The sequence below is a fragment of the Lithobates pipiens genome, unplaced genomic scaffold, assembly GCF_037356315.1.
Source record: "Lithobates pipiens isolate NorthernLeopardFrog02 unplaced genomic scaffold, aLitPip1_a1.2 Scaffold_13, whole genome shotgun sequence".
Lineage (NCBI taxonomy): Eukaryota > Metazoa > Chordata > Amphibia > Anura > Ranidae > Lithobates > Lithobates pipiens.
The window spans coordinates 187,300,970-187,321,468 of NW_027507718.1; the positions used below are offsets into that span (position 1 = coordinate 187,300,970).

At 44.8% G+C, this 20,499-nt stretch overlaps 1 protein-coding gene across 4 annotated transcripts in view; it reads left to right on the plus strand.

Moving 5' to 3' along the window:
- The window catches only part of AP3D1 (adaptor related protein complex 3 subunit delta 1), a 167,653-nt gene that overhangs the window by 35,052 nt on the left and 112,102 nt on the right, over positions 1-20,499 (plus strand). For all 4 annotated transcript variants that reach the window (XM_077475978.1, XM_077475979.1, XM_077475980.1 and 1 more), the window contains exons 8-13: positions 1,768-1,841; positions 2,976-3,025; positions 16,256-16,305; positions 16,539-16,587; positions 16,668-16,813; positions 20,282-20,430. In XM_077475978.1, coding sequence (XP_077332104.1) covers positions 1,768-1,841; positions 2,976-3,025; positions 16,256-16,305; positions 16,539-16,587; positions 16,668-16,813; positions 20,282-20,430 — 518 coding nt within the window. The remainder of the gene's footprint in view (positions 1-1,767; positions 1,842-2,975; positions 3,026-16,255; positions 16,306-16,538; positions 16,588-16,667; positions 16,814-20,281; positions 20,431-20,499) is intronic.

Genomic DNA, 20,499 nt, shown 5'->3' on the forward strand with positions numbered 1-20,499 from the left:
TAACAAACCATTTGGCATGCTACACCCTTTAGGAACAGACATCTGGGGAGTGCTTGGTTATTACATTACTAACGTGCTGAGGGCACCCTTTTGACTTTTAAACTTGCCTTTAAAGTTAAGGTAACATAATAGTACCTATGTGCATTTGTTTTATCCGAGGAAACATGCCTTCTGTGGGTACAGAGTATACTCCCGTTATTTTGGCTATTACAGCTCTGTCTCTTTCCATTTTATTTCTAGTGCAATTACATCAACATTTCAGTGACACCGTAGTTCATGTGATTTGTTGAAAAGTTCTGTAATTAAAAATCAAGTTGTCTTTACAGTGACTAAAGTTTCCTTTTGCTATTTAAAAAAAAAAAAAAAAAAATCTAATGCTTACCTGCTCTGTGCAGTGGTTTTGCACAGAGCAGCCCTGATCATCCCCCCCCCCCCCCTTCCTTCTTGCGTCTTTTGCTGGCGCTCCTAGCCCCCTCCCTCCCTCCCATTGAGTCCCCCCTGAGCCATAGCTCCGTGTAGCCATTCAGACAGGGAGCCACAGGCCGGCCCCGCCCCCCCTCTCTCCTCATTTGTTTACTGAATTTGACAGCAGTGGGAGCCAATGGCACTTCGATGCTGTCTCAGCCAATGAGGATAGAGAGTCCCGGGCGGCCGAGTTTCTCGGGCAGCAGCGCTGTATCAGAGGGAGATCAGGTAAGTATTAGGGGGGCAACATTAAGATAAAAAAAACCTTCTGCCTTTACAACCACTTTAAGTGTATGCCAACCCTAACATCTAACTTCTCTTATTTGGTTCTTTTTTTGGCCTATTAAATATGGCCTTAATATTTGTTATAGTTGCTTGATGAGTGCAGAAATACCTGTTGATTCCCCCCAAATCTAGTCGGTAAATTCCTGTGGGCTGTGCAGCAATATCTCAAGCTTGCTTAGTCCACCTCTGTGTCCAAAACCCCCCTTTCCCAATGTTCTGAAGGCCTAACGTTCTTTCTGTCTTGATAGACACGGTACAATGAGGGAGTGTTTTAACCCTAGGACAGCAAAGTATGTTAATGGCAGGATTAGAAAGTGAAAATGTAGGGGGAGGGCGCAAGCAAAGATGAATGCAGCCACTACATCTGAAATGTATAAAGAACTACAAACTAGTTTATCTGCTGCTATTTCTAATTAAAAAGTATAAATGTGCATGCACATTAGAAGTAAACACTCTCTGAGACGCGTTCAGCTCGGCTACTTCTAAATTCTGATTTATTGGTGGGCGGTGTTGATATTTTATACAGAAGGATACGTCATTGCTATGTCAGTCTAATTGGTACATCTTATTGGTTAAAATATGAGAGAAATTAAGAAACTTGATGCTTGAAGTTCGGTTGAAGCTGTTTCTGTTATCTCAAATGCATTCTTCTAACGCGTGGGATGTAGGGTACAAGTGCCATTTTAAACTCCGAACAGAGAGCCAATCTGTATACTACATAACAAGTAAAGAACATGTATACACATAAGCAAATAGACATTTTCTGATTATCATTATGTACATTAGATTCCTTAACACATCTAAGGGCTGGTAAGCTGATAGCTAGAGCTTTATATAGAGCTCTAGCTATCTATCGCTATAGTTCTCTCTCTCTCTCTTATGCTTATATATATATATATATATATATATATATATATATATATATATATATATATATATATATATATATATATATATATATATATATATATATATATATAATTGATCTTGTATTTTCTTCTGCTCTTCTGCTTTTAGTTTGGTGCTCTGACTCCCTTGGAACCACGACTGGGAAAGAAGCTTATTGAACCTCTGACCAACTTAATACACAGGTAGTTTTGTCCAACCTTTTTGCTTACTTTTTTTAGTTTGTCTTGAGCAAAAGTACTAAATATTGTTTAACCACTTCAGCCCTGGAAGAATTTACTCCCTTCCTAACCAGAGCACTTTTTGCAATTCGGCACTGCGTCACTTTAACTGACAATTGTGCAACGTGGCTCCCAAACAAAATTGGCGTCCTTTTTTCCCCACAAACGGAGCTTTCTTTTGGTGGTATTTGATCACCTCTGCGGTTTTTATTTTTTGCACTATAAACAAAAATTGGCTACAATTTTGAAAAAAATGCATTTTTTTTACTTTTTGCTATAATAAACATACCCAAAAAATATAAAAATAATTTTTTTTTTCCTCAGTTTAGGCCGATACTTATTCTTCTACATATATTTGGTAAAAGAAATCGCAATAAGCGTTTGATTGGTTTGTGCAAAAGTTATAGCGTCTGCAAAATAGGGGATAGTTTTAATGGCATTTTTATTAATTTTATTGTGACTGCGACATGACTGACACATCGGACAATTTTGACACATTTTTGGGACCATTGGCATTAATACAGCGATCAATGCTAAAAAAAATGTAATTGATTACTGTAAAAATGTCACTGGCAGTGAAGTGTGTCCTAGGGAGTGGTTCTAACTGTGGGGGGGACTGTGTGACAGGTCACTGATCAGCGCTCCAGATTACAGGGAGAGCTGATCAATGACAGTGTCACTAGGCAGAAAGGGGAGCTGCCTGCCTCAAAAGTGCTTCTCCTATTTTGACCTCCTCACCAGCAGCATTGGGATACTTTTTGAATTCACTGTTAGGAAGAATACAAACACCCTAAATTAGGTAAATATATCAAAGTAGGTCTAGGATCATAAAAAGCTGAAGTTTGAGCTTATGTGCAAAGTACACATACTCATTGCTTTACTCTGGCTCACAGTTTTCCATATATAGTTACATAGTAAGGTTGAATAAAGACACCAGTCCATCCAGTTAAACCTGAGTGAGTGTCTACAATTGTGCCTATCCCTGTACATTGCACACTCACATCTGTCCCTACCCTCAAGGAGCCCACAATCCAAGGTCACATATATATGCCTAAAGTAAATAATTGTATTTTTTTTTTTTTCCTCTTTCCTAAACAGCACATCTGCAATGTCCTTGCTCTATGAATGTGTAAATACTGTAATAGCAGGTAAGTGAATTGAACATGAAATTGATACCACTGAGTAAAAGAAATAAGGAGTCATGCACACCAGACATTTTTCAAACCCTCCAAAAAGCCTTTCCTCCTGGCAGCAGCGTTTGTGGCAGAAAAAATTCCTGATGCTTGTAAAAGTGTGTGCTGTGTTTAGGCACATTTACAGATGTCAAACGCGTGGTTGTTAATTCATTTCGTTTGCCAGAATTATGTTTTATTCTGGCCATTGAAATTTATTGCTCAAGTTTTTTTTACTGCTAAAATTCCGCTGCTCCTGGATGCACTGGCAGCGAATTCCTGACACAGCTTATTTGACCAGTGGTGAACTCTGCATTTTAAGAAAATGCAGCTACTTGTCCTTTTATTCAGGCACCTTCTCAGCAGAGTAAGTCTTGCAGGATGCTGACTCCCAGGGTCATAAAATTATTTTGTGCCCTTGGAGTGCTCCCATTCCTTTCAAAGACTTTGTCTGGTGTTGCACATTTCAACTTGTAATAAGACATAAAAATCTTGTGTTAAAAACAAACTTATGCTTTGCCCGTATAGGGCAAACACTATGGGTTTTCCTTGTGTTTTTTTTTTTTTTTTTTTTTTTTTTTTTTAAACATTATATTTTTGCTTTGTAACCGTTAAAACTGGCAATGCTAGTATCTTATATTGTTACAGCATTGATTGGCAAGATGGTGTTGGTTGAAAACCATCACATTTTTTACTTGTAGAACAAAGAAAACCCTAAGACAGAAGGCGAACAGGGTCGAGTTTTTATATGGATCCAAGCACAATGATGGGAATCATTTAGCAGTGGTAATTTGAACTGTGCTTCTTGGGATGGGAGAGTGCGGGCAGGAAGGGAAAGATCAGCAAGAGGTAGAACAGAATTGAGGCAGGAAGATGGGCTAAGGGGAAAGCATAAACTCACCTTGGCCACTCCATTCAGGTGCTGGGAGTCAAGAAAATCCTTGATGTATCCAGGTATGGAAGAGCATATGATTCACTCCATTTAATATCACTTGTGCCAGTGCTATTACATGGAGGCAGAGAGAGTCCCTCGCCCAGTTTAAACAACCACTAGAACAGGCTTAAGCAGGACTGCGTTTCTTCTTCCCTGATAGCTGAACAGAGTTATGGGGGAGTGACTAAAGAAGCTTATAAGTGGGTAACCAAAGTATTAAAGAGAACTTTTTCTTTTGCCCTACATAGTAAAAATATAGGATACATGGTTAAAGCCTAGTACACACAATGAGATTATCGGACGAATGATCGTCCTTCTTTTTTTGTTTTTTTTGCATGCTAGTCTCCATATCGAAAACAAACAGGTTTGTAAGTGATGCTATGTATTTGTAGTTTATTTTTGGATGAAAACATTACTAATTAAACAAAAATTGTACAATCTGGTATCGTAAGAGAATTTTTTTTGTGTTTTGTCTCTTCAGAAAATTTCAGACGAAAGCTGTGGTGTTAGGCCACATGCACACAGGGTGTTTTTACAGCTGCTTTAAAGAGGAAGTAAAGGCTATAGGAAAAAAAAGGCAACCTGCAAGGCAAAGGCATAATGAGCTAGTATGCATAGCATACTAGCTCATTATGAAGAACTTACCTGAGAACGAAGCCCCCGAAGCGGTCCTCCGTCTTCATCTTCGCTGCTGCCATGTATCCCGGAGTGACTTGCGGGTCTCGCTGCTCCGGCGCTGTGATTTGCCGGAGAAGCGATGACGTCAATCCCGCACATGCAGACGGAAGCCGACATGAGCGGCATATCGCAATGATCTGCGGCCGGCTCAGTGCGCCTGCGCCCTAGACAGCGGTGCCTGTCTTTTTGTAAATATCTCCTAACCGTACAGGTTTAGGAGATATTTCTTGGAGCTACAGGTAAGCCTTAATCTAGGCTTACCTGTAGGTCAAAGTGGTTTGTAAGGGTTTACAACCACTTTAAGTCCCGTCCAGTTTTTTTTTTTTTTTTTTTTTTTTCCATCTTAAAATCGCCTCTATTTTATTCTATATGTCCATGCACACACAGGCTTTTAGGAGAAAGTGGCATAGGCATCTTCAAGCTGAAAAAAAAACCCAGTGTCAGCACGTTCAAAAAACAAGGCTCCTGCTGAAACACGTTAGCACTCACTGTTTTATACATAGTCATATTGGAATAAACATTATCAAGACTTTATCTCCAGAAGGTCTGGCTCCATAAGGGAGCTTTTGATTCCAGCATGTTCTGAGAACCGGCGTTACAGCTGTAAAAAAAAGTCTGATGTGGTAAAAGCTGTTAAACATGGCTTAACGCCGGATACAACTATGCTAAGCCTCGTCAAGCATTTTTTTTTTTTTTTTTATCAAAATCAATGGTTCCCTATGTGAGACCATTGATTTGAATAGAAGTCGCACCAGAAGTTGGATCATGATGATCCAACGTGCGATTTGTACACTGAGGCTCTTGAAGAGGGCCTCCAGATGACATCACCGGGTGGCCCAGCCCCATGGCTTTATAAGTATTGGCACACAGCAGTCCTAGCATTACAGCAGGAGAGAGCGTCGAGGGAGGAGACCCGGTGAATTGGGTTGACCCGGCAGAGGATGAAGACTGCGCCGGAGGGAGAAGAGACACCGGATCTGGTTCAAAAATGTACTCTTTTGACACTTTTTTTTTTTTTTGGGGGGGTGAATTGGTAGGGGTACAATGTACCCCCGTACTCCTTCATATAGGGTGGTGGGCTGGTATCTGGGGGCTTGTTAAAATTAGGCTACCAGATTCCGATAAGCCCCCCCCCCCCCCCCACCCGCAGACCCTGACAACCATCCACCAGGGTTGTCTGGAAGAGGCCCTTGTCCTCATGAACATGATGCCTTCCCCCTATTATTATTATTATTATTATTATTATTATTATTATTAAGGATTTATATAACTCCAATAGTTTATGCAGCGCTTTACAATGTATATGGGGGGACAACACAATTACAGTACAATACAAAAGGTACAGGAGGGGCCCTGCTCGTAGAGCTTACATTCTAAAGGGAGGGGGTGGTGGTACAAAAGGTAGCTGCAGAGAATGATTTGATGCAGGTGGCTCGGGGACGGTTGTTAGGTGGGTGTGGGATAGGCTTCCCTGAATAAATGAGTTTTCAGGGATCTCCTAAAGGTGGACAGGGTAGGGGCTGATCGGACAGACTGGGGCAGGGAGTTCCAGAGGATGGGAGAGGCTCTGGAGAAGTCTTGAAGACGAGTATGAGAGGAGGTAACGAGAGCTAGAAAGCAGGAGGTCCTGGGAGGAACGGAGGGGACAATTTGGGCGATATCTGCAGATGAGATTGGTGATGTAGGTGGGGGCAGTGTTATGGATGGCTTTGTATGTTATGGTTAGCATTTTGAATTTTACACCATGGTGTAGGGGAAACCAGTGAAGGGATTGGCAGTATAGACAGTAGTTTCAAATTCCTAGTAAGGCAGAATTAAAGTTCAGTTAGGCAATATAGTGCAGTGTTTAAGAGTGGAGTCTTTGCAGTTACCAGAGGGTATGAAGAGGAGTCAGGTGGGAAAATCGCAGACTATGTTGAGGGTAGGTGGACTGATAAAGTCCTGCCGGGCTGCGTGCTGCGATAAGGGTCTTGTATGGATTTTGAGGTTGGTCTCCACGCCAGTTTTTTTTTTTTTTTTTCCATTTTGTTGAGGGTTCCCCTTCAAGATCCTGAGTGCACAAACTGCACTGCAAGTTGGATCAACATGAGAGGACTTCTGGTAAAACTTCTATTCAAATCCTAGGGATTTGATTATAAACCCTGCTAAAAGCTAGCGTGGCTTAAACGTGCTTGAACGCCAATGCAAGAAGCTACTAAAAGCAGAATTTTACAGCCGCTTTTGCCCTGACGTTGGTAGTGGCTTTGCAGGTTGTTGTTGTTTTTTTTTTCTAATGCCCTGTGTGCATGAGACCGTACAATGAGTTTATCGCACGATTGCATCGAAAGCGTCGTTTTTCATCCGGTTTTCTCATAGTGTGTATGAGGCTTAAGTGCCACATCACGGTTCAGTTGTACTAAAGTACTTCTCTATTTAGCATCATATCCTTGAATTGACTAAGCACCAATAAGGGGAGTGAAATGTGTTAGATGATTTATCCACTGTCCTTGATTGCTGTATGGGCTAATTTTATCCAATAAAGACATTTTTTTACTGGAGTGTGGCTGTCCGGATTTCCCCTATTACATGTGCTCTACACACAGAGCCAGCACCCAGGCTGTGCAGGGACAAGGTTAGGTCTTGGTATCTGTACCTGTAGCAGTTAATATCTACATCCTTGCATTGTACTTTGTGAATCGGATACTTTCCTAGTGATATATGGAGTCAATCTCAGGACTCGGGAACATTAATCAAGATTAGTGATGAGCCCAATGTTCGAGTCGAACGTAAGTTTGACTCAAACATCGGGTGTTCGGCAAATAGTGAACAATTTGGGGTGTTTGCAGCAAATTCGAAAGCTGCGTAAAACCCTTTCAAAGTTTCTGTGAGAAATCAAAAGTGCTATTTTTATAGGCATATATGCATGGTATTGTCATAAAAAGTGTTTTTGGACCTGGGTCTTGCTCCAGGGGACGTGTCAATGCAAAAAAAAAAAAGTTTTAGGTCCGGTTCACACTATTGTGATGTAAGAACCCTGCGAATCAACTGTGGGTTCCCGCATTGTACCCTGCCACATGCGAACTGCTGGGGAGTGTCATATGTTAACACCCCCATTTCAGCTCACGTATCGCACTGCGAACTGAGAGTTCGGACATGAATTGGATCGCATATGTGTGAACACACGTGCGATACGATTCTGGTCCAAACTGAAAAAAGTGTCCTCTGCCTGTTTGCACCAAATGCTGTGCGATGTCAGCCATATTGTCTGTATGGCTGACATTGCACCAGCACAGACATTGCATGTAATGTGAACAGCAATACGCTGTGCATTACATGCAATGTCTGCATCGCAATAGTGTGACCCGGCCCTTAAAAACTGACGTGTTATTTTTTTTTTTTTTTTTTTAAGGAGCAGTGATTTTAATAATGCTTAAAGCGGAGGTCCACCCTAAAGTGGACCTTCCGCTCATTGGAATCCTCCCCCCCTCCGGCGCCACAATTGGCACCTTTCAGGGGGGAGGGGGATGCAGGTACCTGTACAGTACAGGCATCTGCACCCACTTCCGGCGTAGATTCTGCAGAAGGTACGCCCCTTTCCGAAAGTCCCCCGCTGCCTGCTGGGAAACACAGGGATCCCAGAGACAGCGGGGACCATCCTTTTTGCACAGCGCGACTCGCGCATGCGCAGTAGGGAACCGGGAAATGAAGCCGAAAGGCTCCACTTCCTGATTCCCATACCCAAGATGGCGACGGCAGCACCCGAGAGACGATCGAGAGATCGGCTTCGGGTGCCGACATCGTGGGCGTGCTGGGCGGGTAAGTGTCATTATTTTAAAAGTCAGCAGCTGCAGTATTTGTAGCTGCTGGCTTTTGAAAAAAAAAAAAAACACGGAACTCCCGGCGGACTCCCGCTTTAAAGTGAAACATTAAAAGTGAAATATTCCTTTTAAATTTCGTACCTGGGGGTGTCTATAGTATGCCTGTAAAGTGGCGCATGTTTTCCGCTTTTAGAACAGTCCGAAAGCAAAATGACACCTTTTAAAGGAAAAAAAGTAATTTTAAAGTATTCACAGCTGTAATGAACTTTTGGTCCCGGCAATACACAAGTCATTGAAAAAAGAAAAATGGTATGGGATTCCCCCACAGTCCATCACCAGGCCCTTTTGGGTCTGGTATGAATATTAAGGGGAACTCCAAACCAAAAATGTAAAAAAAAAAAAAAAAAAAAAAAAAAAATTGCCTGGGGCTCCCCCCAAATTCGATACCAGGTCTGGTATGGATATTAAGGGGAACCCTGCGCCAAAAATAAAAATGAGGAGTCCCCCCCTTCAAAATCCATACCAGACCCCTTGCCCGAGCACGCAACCTGGCAGGCCGCAGGAAAAGGGGGGGGCGAGAGAGCGCCCCCTACCCTCAGCCCCCCAAGCCATACCAGGCCACATGCTCTCAACATGGGGAAGGGTGTTGTTGATGACAAGGGCCTCATCCCCACAACCCTTTCCCAGTGGTTGTGGGGGTCTGCGGGTGGGGTGCTTATCGGAATCTGGAAGCCCCTTTTAACAAGGGGACCCCCAGATCCCGGGCCTCCCTCCCCTGTGTCAAGTGGTAACTGGGTACAAATGTACCCCTACCATTTCACAAAAAGTGTGAAATTGGGTAATTTGACATAACACGGCTTAGGACAAATCTTTTATTAAAAAAATAAAACTGTCCCACAAAGTCGTCTTCTCTTGCTCCGCCGACGGAGCGAAAAAGAAAGGAAAAAACGCGACCGGCTAGCTGCTGTGATGACCGTCCGTGTGGCCCTGCCCCCTCTAACGCTACGGGAAAGCCAAAGGGATGTCCCCGTGCGTCGGGTGGGGGGGTCGGAGTCACTCGGTGATGTCACCATGTGGCCCCGTCCTCAGTTATAAAAGAGCTGTCATCTGAGAGGATGGTCTTTACGGCGAGTGCCTCCCATGGAGGCTGGTCGGTCTCGTTTTTTTATTTCTCTCTCCGTCGACGGAGCAAGAGAAGAAAACTACTACGTGGGACAGTTTTATTTATTTTTAATAAACTACTTGTCCCAAGCCGTGTCATGTCATATTTACCATCTTCACACTTTTTTTTTTTTTTTAAATGGTACCACACGGGGTGAGGCCGGGATCTGGGGGTCCCCTTGTTAAAGGGGGCTTCCAGATTCTGATAAGCCCCCGCACCTGCAGACCCCAACAACCACCGAGCAAGGGTTGTGGGGATGAGGCCCTTGTACCCATAAACATGGCTTTGGCTACCCCAAAGCACCCTTCCCCATGTTGAGGGCATGTGGCCTGGTATGGTTTGGGGTGGTGGGGTGGGCTTTTCCTGTGGCCTGCCAGGTTGCGTGCTTAGATAAGGCCCTGGCATGGAATTTGGGGGGACCCCCATGCAATTTTTTTTTTTAAATTTTGGTTTGAGGTTCCCCTTTTATTGTTTCACTTTAAGCATTATTAAAATCACTGTTCTTGAAAAAAATGTCTTATATTCACCGACCGACACAGCTCCTCTCTGTAACTAAATGGGTTGTTAGCCCTATCACTGGGGATACTAGGCAAGTTGTAATACAACACTTCAGAAATTTTAGTTCCGCCCATGGGGCAGTCCCTAGGGCACAACCCCACAGCCTGCTCAGGCAGAACTCAGTTTGTTCTTGCCTAGTGAAGGAGATAGACCTAGGAACACTGCGGGCCCATAGGTTCGGGTTTTTTTGATGCAGAAGCTTGGCTTTTTGCGCTAGATGAATGATCCTGTGATCTTCTATCAACAGCCGGCTGGGTGATAGGCTGGTTCACTTATCCTTGTAGTCTCCCCAGTCCAGCCATTGAGCGTGTGCAGGTCGCAGCTAAGGCTCGGCAGGCCACGACATACCTCAGCTCGGTGAGCTTTATGCTCCGGGGAGTACATATGACTGGGCTGCTGATGTCTGCGTCACAGTATGCCGAGGCCAGTAGTCTTCCTGTACTGATCAGGAGTTGACTACCATGGAATGTCTCCCAGCTTCAGGACTGGCAAGTACAGTTCTCCCTGCTTGGCAGGGTGAAGCAGCTGGGCATTCCCTGGGAGGTCGATTCGGGGGGTCCCCCCTCACCCCCTTCTCTTCTCTCTCCTGTCCCTAACTCCCTCCTCCCTACATGTGCTGAGCAGTGTGTGTCTGGGCTTATGCCTGGGTCCTGAAGCTTAGTCCCGCTGGATGCCTGTGTAGTCATGCCCCTGTGTTGGTGCAGCGCTGTGCCTGCCACATGTTCTCCCTAGTCCCCCATAGCACTGTTCAGCGGCCATTTTAAGTATGGGCAAGGGTCAGACTGGCTTCAGTCGGCCATTTTCCTGGTGATTCCCTATTGAGAACGGCGGCCATTTTTTTGTAGCCAGACTACATTTTTGTGCTCTAGCAGCTGCCCCTGGACCCTCTACTTGCTGTTTGGTCATCACAGGGTGCTGGGAAGGTTATCCTGTATTTTGAACGTGTGTTTGATTGCCCATCAATTGTTCAGCGATCGTACGACCGGCCACCGACACAGTTTTCAGCTATCTCTGCATCTGGGAGTGCTGGGGACCACCAGGCATTGCGGTAATACAGCGTGGAATGGCCCAGGGTAGTGAGTCCAGCGGGTTAGAGCTCCTCAGCCAGCGGCAGCAGGAGGGTGGGACTGTCACTGTCCCCTTCGGGTGGCAGACAGGGTAGGGTCAGCATGGCTTCAGAAACTGGTGTTTCTTCCACCGAAATCCAGGCATTGCAACCGGGTCACCTGCGGACTGCGTGGGCCCTATGGACACCCTTACAGTGGTCCTCAATTCGTTCGTTGCCAAGATAGAGGCGGTACGTGGCTAGAAAGGTGCTAAAGAGCGGCCCCTGGGGCTTCAGTGTCAGCTGTAGTGCTGAGGCGCCTGATTTGGCTCAAATGCTGGTCTGCTGACCAGGCATCCAAGAAAGCCCTGACGGAACTTCCCTTCCTTGGCGACCGGCTCTTTGGAGCCTCGTTAGGTGACATTATTAAAAATGCCACTGGTGGTAAGAATATTCTACTACCACAGGCAAGGAAGGCTAAGGAGCCACATCGCAGCCAAGGGCCCTCTTACCACTCACAAGCGGCTTTTTCGGCCACCCGGTGCTTCGACAAAACGTCCCCAGCCCGACAGGACGCCCACGGACGGTCAAAAATGTCCCTGGAACCGCAAGCCTGCGAACAAAAGTGCTACCGCATGAAAGTTTGGCCCCACCCATGTCTTGGATGAGGGGTCGCCTTCGGGAGTTTGCAGCCCGGTTGTCCTCCCGGTTATCCGACCAATGGGTCTGCGACCTGATTTCCACAGGCTACAAGAGAGTTTCTCTTGGCCGCCAAACAGATTCTTCCCCTCCAGCATACCCATATCCCCGGTTCGCCGGGAGGCCCTGTTAGGGGCGGTGAGGGACTTTTTGAATCGGGGTTCCAGACTCGAAATGCTTCCAGGGATTCTACTCAAATCTGTTTGTGGTTCCCAAGAAGGAAGGGGTACATCTGATCTTGGACTTAAAAGCCCTCAATCACTTTGTAAAAGTGCAGAGGTTCAAAACTGAATCAGTTTGCTCAGTAGTCGCTGCACTCCATCAAGGGGACTCCCTGGCGTCCTTAGACATCTAGGATGTGTACCTGCACATACCCATATGCCTTCGGCATAAAAAATTTCTGCGTTAGGCAGTCGGGGAAGCCCACTATCAATTTGTGGCTCTTCCCTTTGGCCTTGCCCCCCCCCCCCCCCCCCCCGTCTTTGCCAAAGTTTTGGCTCCAGTATTGGCGTTGCTGCGACAACGTGGGATCGCGATCATGGGCTACCAGGACGATCTCCTCCTGAGAGCATCTTCCGCCTCAGAATTAGAGGAGGATGTGGCGGTCACCATGCAGACTCTGCAAGCATTTGGGTGGCTGTTGAACCTAAAGAAGTCGGTGATTGCGCCGACCCAGCGTCTGGAAGGTATGCTATTGGACTCCAGGGAAGCGAGAGTTTTTCTCCCTTCAGACAAATTGCAGACTCTCGGATCTGCGGTCAAACTACTGATGAACCGCAAGTGGTCATCGCTCCGTTTTTGCATACGAGTACTGGGACTCATGGTAGCCTCCTTAGATGGCAGTACCTTATGCCCAGTTCCACACCAGAGTACTGCAGAAGGAGATCTTGTTGAAATGAGACAAATCTCAGTTGTCCCTGGATCGGCAGATCCAGGTGAGCCAGCCAGTCAGGGACTCTCTGATCTGGTGGTTGAGGTCCCCGGTGATTCAGTCCGGAAAATTGTTCCTTCCTCTGAAATGGACAGTGATCACTACGGACACCAGTCTATCCGGCTGGGGTGGAGTGATGGGGGTTCAGTCAGCTCAGGGCCTCTGATCGGCAACTCGGATTCTTCCGCTGACCAATCTGCTCAAATTGAGCGCGATCAGGCTGTGCCTCCACACATGGTCGATGATTCTTCAAGGGCGTCCGGTCAGGATACAGTCGGACAACGCCACGGCTGTGGCGTACGTAAATCGCCAAGGTGGAACAAGAAGCTCAGTCGCTGCTCGGGAGGTCGCTTACATACTTCGGTGGGCAAAGCAAGACGTACTGGCCCTGGCGGCCATTTACATCCCAGGGGTGGAAAATTGTCAGGCGGACTGAGTCGACAGATGCTGAACCCAGGAGAATGGGCATTGCATCCGGAGATATTCAGACTGCTGTACCTGAAGTGGGGCACACCAGATGTGTATCGATTGGCCTCCCGTCTCAATCGGAAGGTGCCAAGGTTTGTGTCCAGGACAAGAGATCCATGGGGAGACGTGCTGATGGCTCCGTGGGATCAGTACCAGCTGATCTACGCTTTTCCTCCACTAAATCTGTTGCCACGTCTGCTTCGCAGAGTGGAAGCCAAGGAGATATTCCACTGTTGACTCTTTCCCAGAAAGTGGTCTTTCTAGTGGCCATCACATCGGCCAGCCTTGTTCTGCAAGTCGCCTTATCTGGTCATCCACAGGGATAAGGTGATGTTGCGTCCGCAACCGTCCTTTCTACCGAAGGTGGTCTTGGCTTTTCATATCAACGAGGACATTGTATTACCATTGTTGTGTCCTAAGCCGAAAGCAGCAAAGAGGTGGCCCTTCACGCTCTCGACTTGGTTTGGGCTCTGAAGGTGTATTTGTCTGCCACGGCTCCCTTTCAGAAGTCAGACTGGCTGTTTTTCGGTGGCTGGTCCAAAGAAGGGTATGGCGGTCTCGTCGGCCACCATTTCCAGGTGGATCAGACAGCTTGTAGTACAAGCCTATGCCTTGAAGGGGCAGGTGCCCCCCCTTTCCGGTCACGGCCCACTCTACAAGGGCAATCGGAACGTCTTGGGCCTTTCGAAACCAAGCGTCCGTCGCTCAGGTGTGTAAGGCGGAGACCTGGTCGTCTGTCCATACATTTATTACGTTCTACAAGGTAGACGTCAGTACATCGGCTGATGCTTGTTTTGGCTGCAAAGTTTTGCAGGCGGCCGTTAGTTGCAATTATATATGCAATTGAGATTTTTTTTCCTGGTTTTTCGATAAAAACGCAGTACTGTTTTGTTAATGCACTGTTGCATTACTTACGCAAATGGTTGCGGTATTGGGGATCTCTCCTGTTGAGAATACCCGGTTATGTGATGGTGTTTTTTTCCATACACTTTTTTTTTTTTTTTTTTGTGGGTTTAGTTTCACTAGTTCCTACTTGCCATGGTGGATGAAGTTTTAATGCTGTTTTTCCCACCCCTCGTTTGGTATTGCTTGGGGACGTCCCATTTAGTTAGAGAGGAGCTGTGTTGGTTAGTGAATATAAGAGAAAATAGGATTTTTGTACTCGCCGTAAAATCCTTTTCTCTGTAATTCACTGGCCGACACAGCACCCGCACCTCCTTTTTCTCTTTACGTTTTACTGCTTGTTGACATACTGAGTTCTGCCATGAGCAGGCTGTGGGGTTGTGCCCTAGGGTTTGCCCCATGGACGGAACTAAAAGTTCTGAAGTGTTGTATTACAACTTGCCTAGTTTCTCCAGTGATGGTGCTAACAACCCATTTAGTTACAGAGAAGAGCTGTGTCGGTCGGTGAATTGCAGAGAAAAGGATTTTACGGTGAGTACAAAAATCGTATTTATTTTTGCATTGATACATGTCCCCTGGGGCAGGACCCAGGTCCCCAAACACTTTATGACAATAAGGGCCGGTTCACACAGCGAGGCGCGGCGAGGCGTCTCCGACTTACCTCGCCGCGACCTGCGGGGAGCTCAGCGGCGACTTGCAGAGGACTTCTGTATAGAAGTCAATGCAAGTCGCCCCCGAAGTCGCCCCGAAGTAGTACAGGAACCTTTTTTCTGAGTCGGAGCGACTCGAGTCGCTCCTCTCAGAACGGTTCCATAGTACTGAATGGGGGCGACTTGCGGGAGCGAGGCGAGGCGAGCCGTGTCGCCTCGCCTCGCCTCGCTGTGTGAACCGGCCCTTACTTGCATATAAGCCTTTGAAATTAGCACTTTTGATTTTTCATGTTCGTGTCCCATAGACTTTAACGGTGTTCGCATGTTCAAACAAATTTTTTGCCTATTTGCATGTTCTGCTGCGAACCTAACCGGGGGTTTTCCCATAGGTTTTAGATGCGTTGTACGTTTTTATGTAGGAGACTGGGTATTAAACTCAAACCCTGCCAAAATATGCATTTACATGCATTTTTACATGTGCCTTGAGTGTGCTCCCAAAAAGCACACTGTGCAGCACCAAAAAAGGCACTTGCACCTTTTTAATAATTGCACTGCACCTTGTTGAATTAATGAGAATAGGCACAAAAGAGAATGACATCTTCATTGTTGTGCCTGGCCTTAGGATAGACGCAGGAGAAATCACACTAGGGTGATTCCCCTCATGCATGATTGTTGTGCGAGGGGGAATTATGGGGTCCTGATCTTGCAGTCTTCGAGCTAAAGAATGCTAGATTAATTGCTCTGTCTTCTGTGTATTTTTCAGTCAGTCTAAAATGAATGTTGGAAAATTGTCAGAACAACTTTATTTTTTATTTTTTTGATACTTGTTCCTGGTCAGCAGCTTGGACTTCATTTAAGTCCATGCACCAGAATGACTGGGAACAAGCTTTCCCAAAGCGAAAGTATACTAATGAACTCTTCTATTTAATCTTTCATGGCAGCAATTCTTTAAAGAGAACTTGTGCTTTTGCTTAAGCAGGTTAAAGAAAGGGTCATTTTAATGGCAGGCAGTGCTGCCACAGTGGACAGAATTAATGTCATCAACTCTGTATAGGCTCTAATATAGAACTTGAGGCTTACACGGGGTTTCCTGTCTTTGCTTCCAGTAGCAGAATGAAGGGAAAGTGGAGTGAAATGAAGGTGGGTTATGTGCTTGCTGGTATGGCATTGAAGTGAACCTGCAGATTTACTTTGCCATCGGCTAAGCACAGGTTAATTTTAAAAGTATCACTTTTTGTATGTAGGTGCAGTAGCTTAACAATTAGTATAGCCATCCAAATAACTATTTTTGACATTTAAAAATGCTTTTTTAATTCATGCTTTACTGTAACATTGTGTACATGTAATTTTCCCCTAACATGTTTGTTTTGCTTACCCATAGTTTTAATATCCTTATCATCTGGGATGCCTAATCACAGTGCCAGTATTCAGGTAAATTTACCTAATTGTTGTTCTCCCCATTCTGCTAATACTTGAAGCATTTTTTCAGATGGCATTTAGATTTTTAAAAGCTATAGACCCGCAGCCTTGCTTTACTAACACTTTTTTTTGTATTTATGCTCCTGTAGGCTAAGTTTGAATTTTTCAATTTGTAAAAAGAAATCCAAATATTGTGCCTTACAGTTATAGCAGAAAGGTATTCTAACCATTCTATTCTTTTGTAGCTCTGTGTTCAGAAGTTAAGGATTCTTATTGAAGACTCGGACCAAAATTGTAAGTGAAATTAAAGCACGGTCAATTAAATTTAGTCCATAGCCTTCTATTCAAGCTTATAGTCTTGTGTTTGTTGACAGTGAAGTATTTGGGGTTGCTGGCTATGTCCAAAATCTTGAAGACCCATCCCAAATCTGTGCAGTCTCACAAGGACCTCATCTTGCAGTGTCTTGATGATAAAGACGAGTCCATAAGGCTGCGAGCCCTGGATTTACTCTATGGCATGGTAAGGAAATCTTATACAGTATGTGCTATTAAAATTCCATTGAATGTGAAGCACAAGGCAGTGTTGATGAAAAATCTACTGATAATCTATAGGTTACCATGAGCAAATGAAAGGAGGTTATTTAAAGCTCAACTCCCACGATATCTGCAAAATGTCACATTTGCAGCTTTCAATATGCATATGAGAAAACATCTTGTTGCTAAGATATGAATGCTTATCATTGGGAATCGTGGGGTATGACTTGTCATGTGACTCTGATGTCCAAAGTTGCAGGAAAAGTCACATAAGAGTGAAAGGGGCCTTAAACTGTGCTGGCTCGGAGCCAGAGGAGGGATTAGAGAAGCAGGTACGTCGCAGGTAAGTCGCATCCACTCTCAGCGCAGCAGAGGGATTGCAAACTTCATTTCCCATGAATGCATGGGAATAGCTTTTGTGAATAAGCAGAAATGCAATCTGAGGTCATGGTTGGTGGGACAGATTAGAAAGTCTCCTGTCGTGTTACCGAACAGCACAATGCAAGGGGACAGGTCAGACTGGGAGCAGTGTGATGAGATCCTGCTTGCTCTAACATAGGACTAATGAGGGGAAGTTATAAGACTGGTAGCCAGAGGAAATGAAGGAATCTATACCACCAGTCTTGTAAAAAGGAAGTCAGGATGACATAGCAGGATTGAGCACCGATTTAGAAGAAGCAGAACTCTATGAAAAGAGCTAATGATTTTAGTTTAAGGTAAAAAAGGACCTTTTACATTATCTAAAAATATTCCTTTCCCGAGATCAACTTTAAGATGTCTGAGATAACAAATGTAGTTCAGTGTTTTTTGTTTTATCGATTACCTCACCCTAATTGAAGAATCTAATTTTTCCTTGTTTTTTTTGTTTAATATCTTTTTATTGATTATATGATATGATATACATATGATGGATACATTGTCGGGATTATGCGATGCCTGGACTGATTTCTGTGATGTCAGCAGAGAGCGGTACTTCAGACCACTCTCTGCTGAAAACTGGTCACAGGAGTGCAAAACAAATTGCACTCCTATGACCCATAGGAGAAGCCCAGCCAGACAAGCTTTGGCTGGACTTATCCTTTTAACTTTAAGAAAAGCCTACATTTAGTAAAACCAATCTAGGAATGTTTTTGTGTTATGGAGTTTCTTACCAAGTACCTGGCTTGGTAGCACACTGGTTTACCAGGCCATTGCTTTCACGCAGAGCGCTTTGTTCCAGGTCACAAGCAGTCTTGCAGTCCCTGTATTGTGATACCATCAACAACTCTGCTAATTGGAGCACTGTGCTGTCTGCTGTGTCAGATTGTTGGAGACCCAGACTAATGTCCTCTTGTGTGAGAGCAGCAGTCCGGCTCTTAAAGGGGAGGGCCACCCTGAAAAACAAAAAAATGTTAAAAATTACAAAAAATCTAAAAAAAAAAAAAATGAAAAAAATTTTTTTTTTTTACTTACCAGAAATGCCTGTTGCTAGGCACTTTCTCCTAATCTTCCTCTTCCTCCTCCGCGGAGATCTTCTGTCTTCGTCGCGGCGTCTTCTGGGTAATGAGTCGCGCTGTGTTCTGGGAACTGTGTGTTCCAGAACACAGCGCGTCCCATTCAGAAAGCGCTGCGGGACTCGCGCATGCGCAGTAGCTGCGGGACTCGCGCATGCGCAGTAGGAAACGGGCAGCAAAGCCATAAGGCTCTGCTGCCTGTTTCCCTTACAAGGGATGGCGGCGCCGGGACCCGAGAGCCGAGGGACGGGTCGGCCTCGGGCGGCCGACATCGCGGGCGCCCTGGACAGGTGAGTGTGTTTATTAAGTCAGCAGCTGCAGTGTTTGCAGCTGCTGACTTTTTTTTTTTTTTTTTTATAACCGGCCCTCCACTTTAAGTGTGCAGCTGATGCAAGCAGCTTCTAACAGTAAGAAACACTAAAAAAAAAATATAATTAAAAAATCTTTGGTATACAGCCTAACGGCATAACCAGTAAATAAACCATAAAAACTTGAGGCTTCAATTGAGTTTTAGGCCACATAAACTAGGATTATCACTGTCCAGTGTAGTTACATGTGACTAAGGAAACTGAATCTAAACCAGGAAATAGTACAGGAATATGTATAGCAGGGAGGTGAAACTCTCAAGACTGTCTGATATGAATTACCGTATTTTTCGCACTATAAGGCGCACCGGATTATAAAGCGCAGTCTCAATTACGGGTACTATTTCTGTACTTGACCCATAAATAAGGCGCACTGCATTATAAGGCGCATGCTAAACAATACACTCTATAAAAAAAAGGTAATGGAAGCAAAACAGTGAGTTCACTTGTACTTTATTCCACTATTTAACAATACCACTCACATTATTTGTTAATCAATCTTCTCCCACAAATCCATCAAAGTCCTCATCTTCTGTATCTGAATTGAACAGCTGGGCAATTTCGCCATCAAGCATGCCAGGTTCCCTCTCCTCATTGTCAGTCTCGTTGCCAGGTGGCTGTTCAGCAATGATGCCGGATTTCAGCAATGTTCTCTGATTGGTTTATCCCTGCCAGCATACGTCCCTGTGTCAGAGAGGGAAATGATTTGATTTGATTTGATTTTTTTTTTATTTTGGAACTCCGTGCACACATAAGGCGCACCGCTTATAAGGCGCACGGCTGATCTGGAGGAAAATATAAGGCTTTTAGGTGCGCCTTATAGTGCGAAAAATACGGTACAAGTCCTTTAAATTTTTGAAGATAAATCATTTAACATATATGAATTTCAGCTGTGCATTTAGCTATGGGCCAGTTTGGCTTGTATACATTGTCTGCTCAAATGCATAGTTATATAGCACAGGACCACCATTGTGGTGTTACAGGGACTGAGTTGATGAGTTGGCACTGATATTTATTATGCTGTTGAAAAAAAACAGCAGATTACTTTTGCAGGTTTAAAACAATTATTGTTAAGGCCTCTTGCACACGCATTTGAGCATTTTCGCGAAAACGTACTCTCTCATTCTCCTTCTGCAAAATATGTAAATAAGGCTTACCTGTAGGTAAGCCTATAATGAGGCTTACTTGTAGGTAAAAACAATATCTCCCAAACCTGTATGGTTTAGGAGATATTCCCCTGGCAATGAGCCGCTGACTGCAGCGTTGCATGCGCACAGGGGTTTCTCGGCTGGAAGCCTGGCAGACGCCGGTCCCTGCCGGACAGAAATCTTGCATGCGTGAGTGACAGTGTCGCTACCACTCACAGCGCCGGAGCTGCGATATCCGGAAGACACGCCAAGGGAACATGTCAGCTCCCTCGGCGTGTATCGGACGAGATGTCGGGGCCTCGTTCTAAGGCAAGTATTTCATAATGAGCTAGTATGCAGTGCATACTAGCTCATTATGCCTTTTCCCTTATAAGTATGAAAAAATAAAAAATTTCAGTGGGTTTACTACCGCTTTAAGTTTTTTGGTGTTTTTAATGTCTTTGTACAGGTGTCGAAAAAGAATCTGATGGAGATTGTGAAGAAGTTGATGATCCATGTTGACAAAGCTGAAGGAACTGCCTACAGAGATGAATTACTGACAAAAATTATTGATATATGCAGTCAATCCAATTACCAGTATATTACCAATTTTGAGTGGTAAGCAATGTTTATAAGAAAATGTGTTTGACGCATTTTCTCTTTTCTTTTTGTTGACAAGATGGAGCC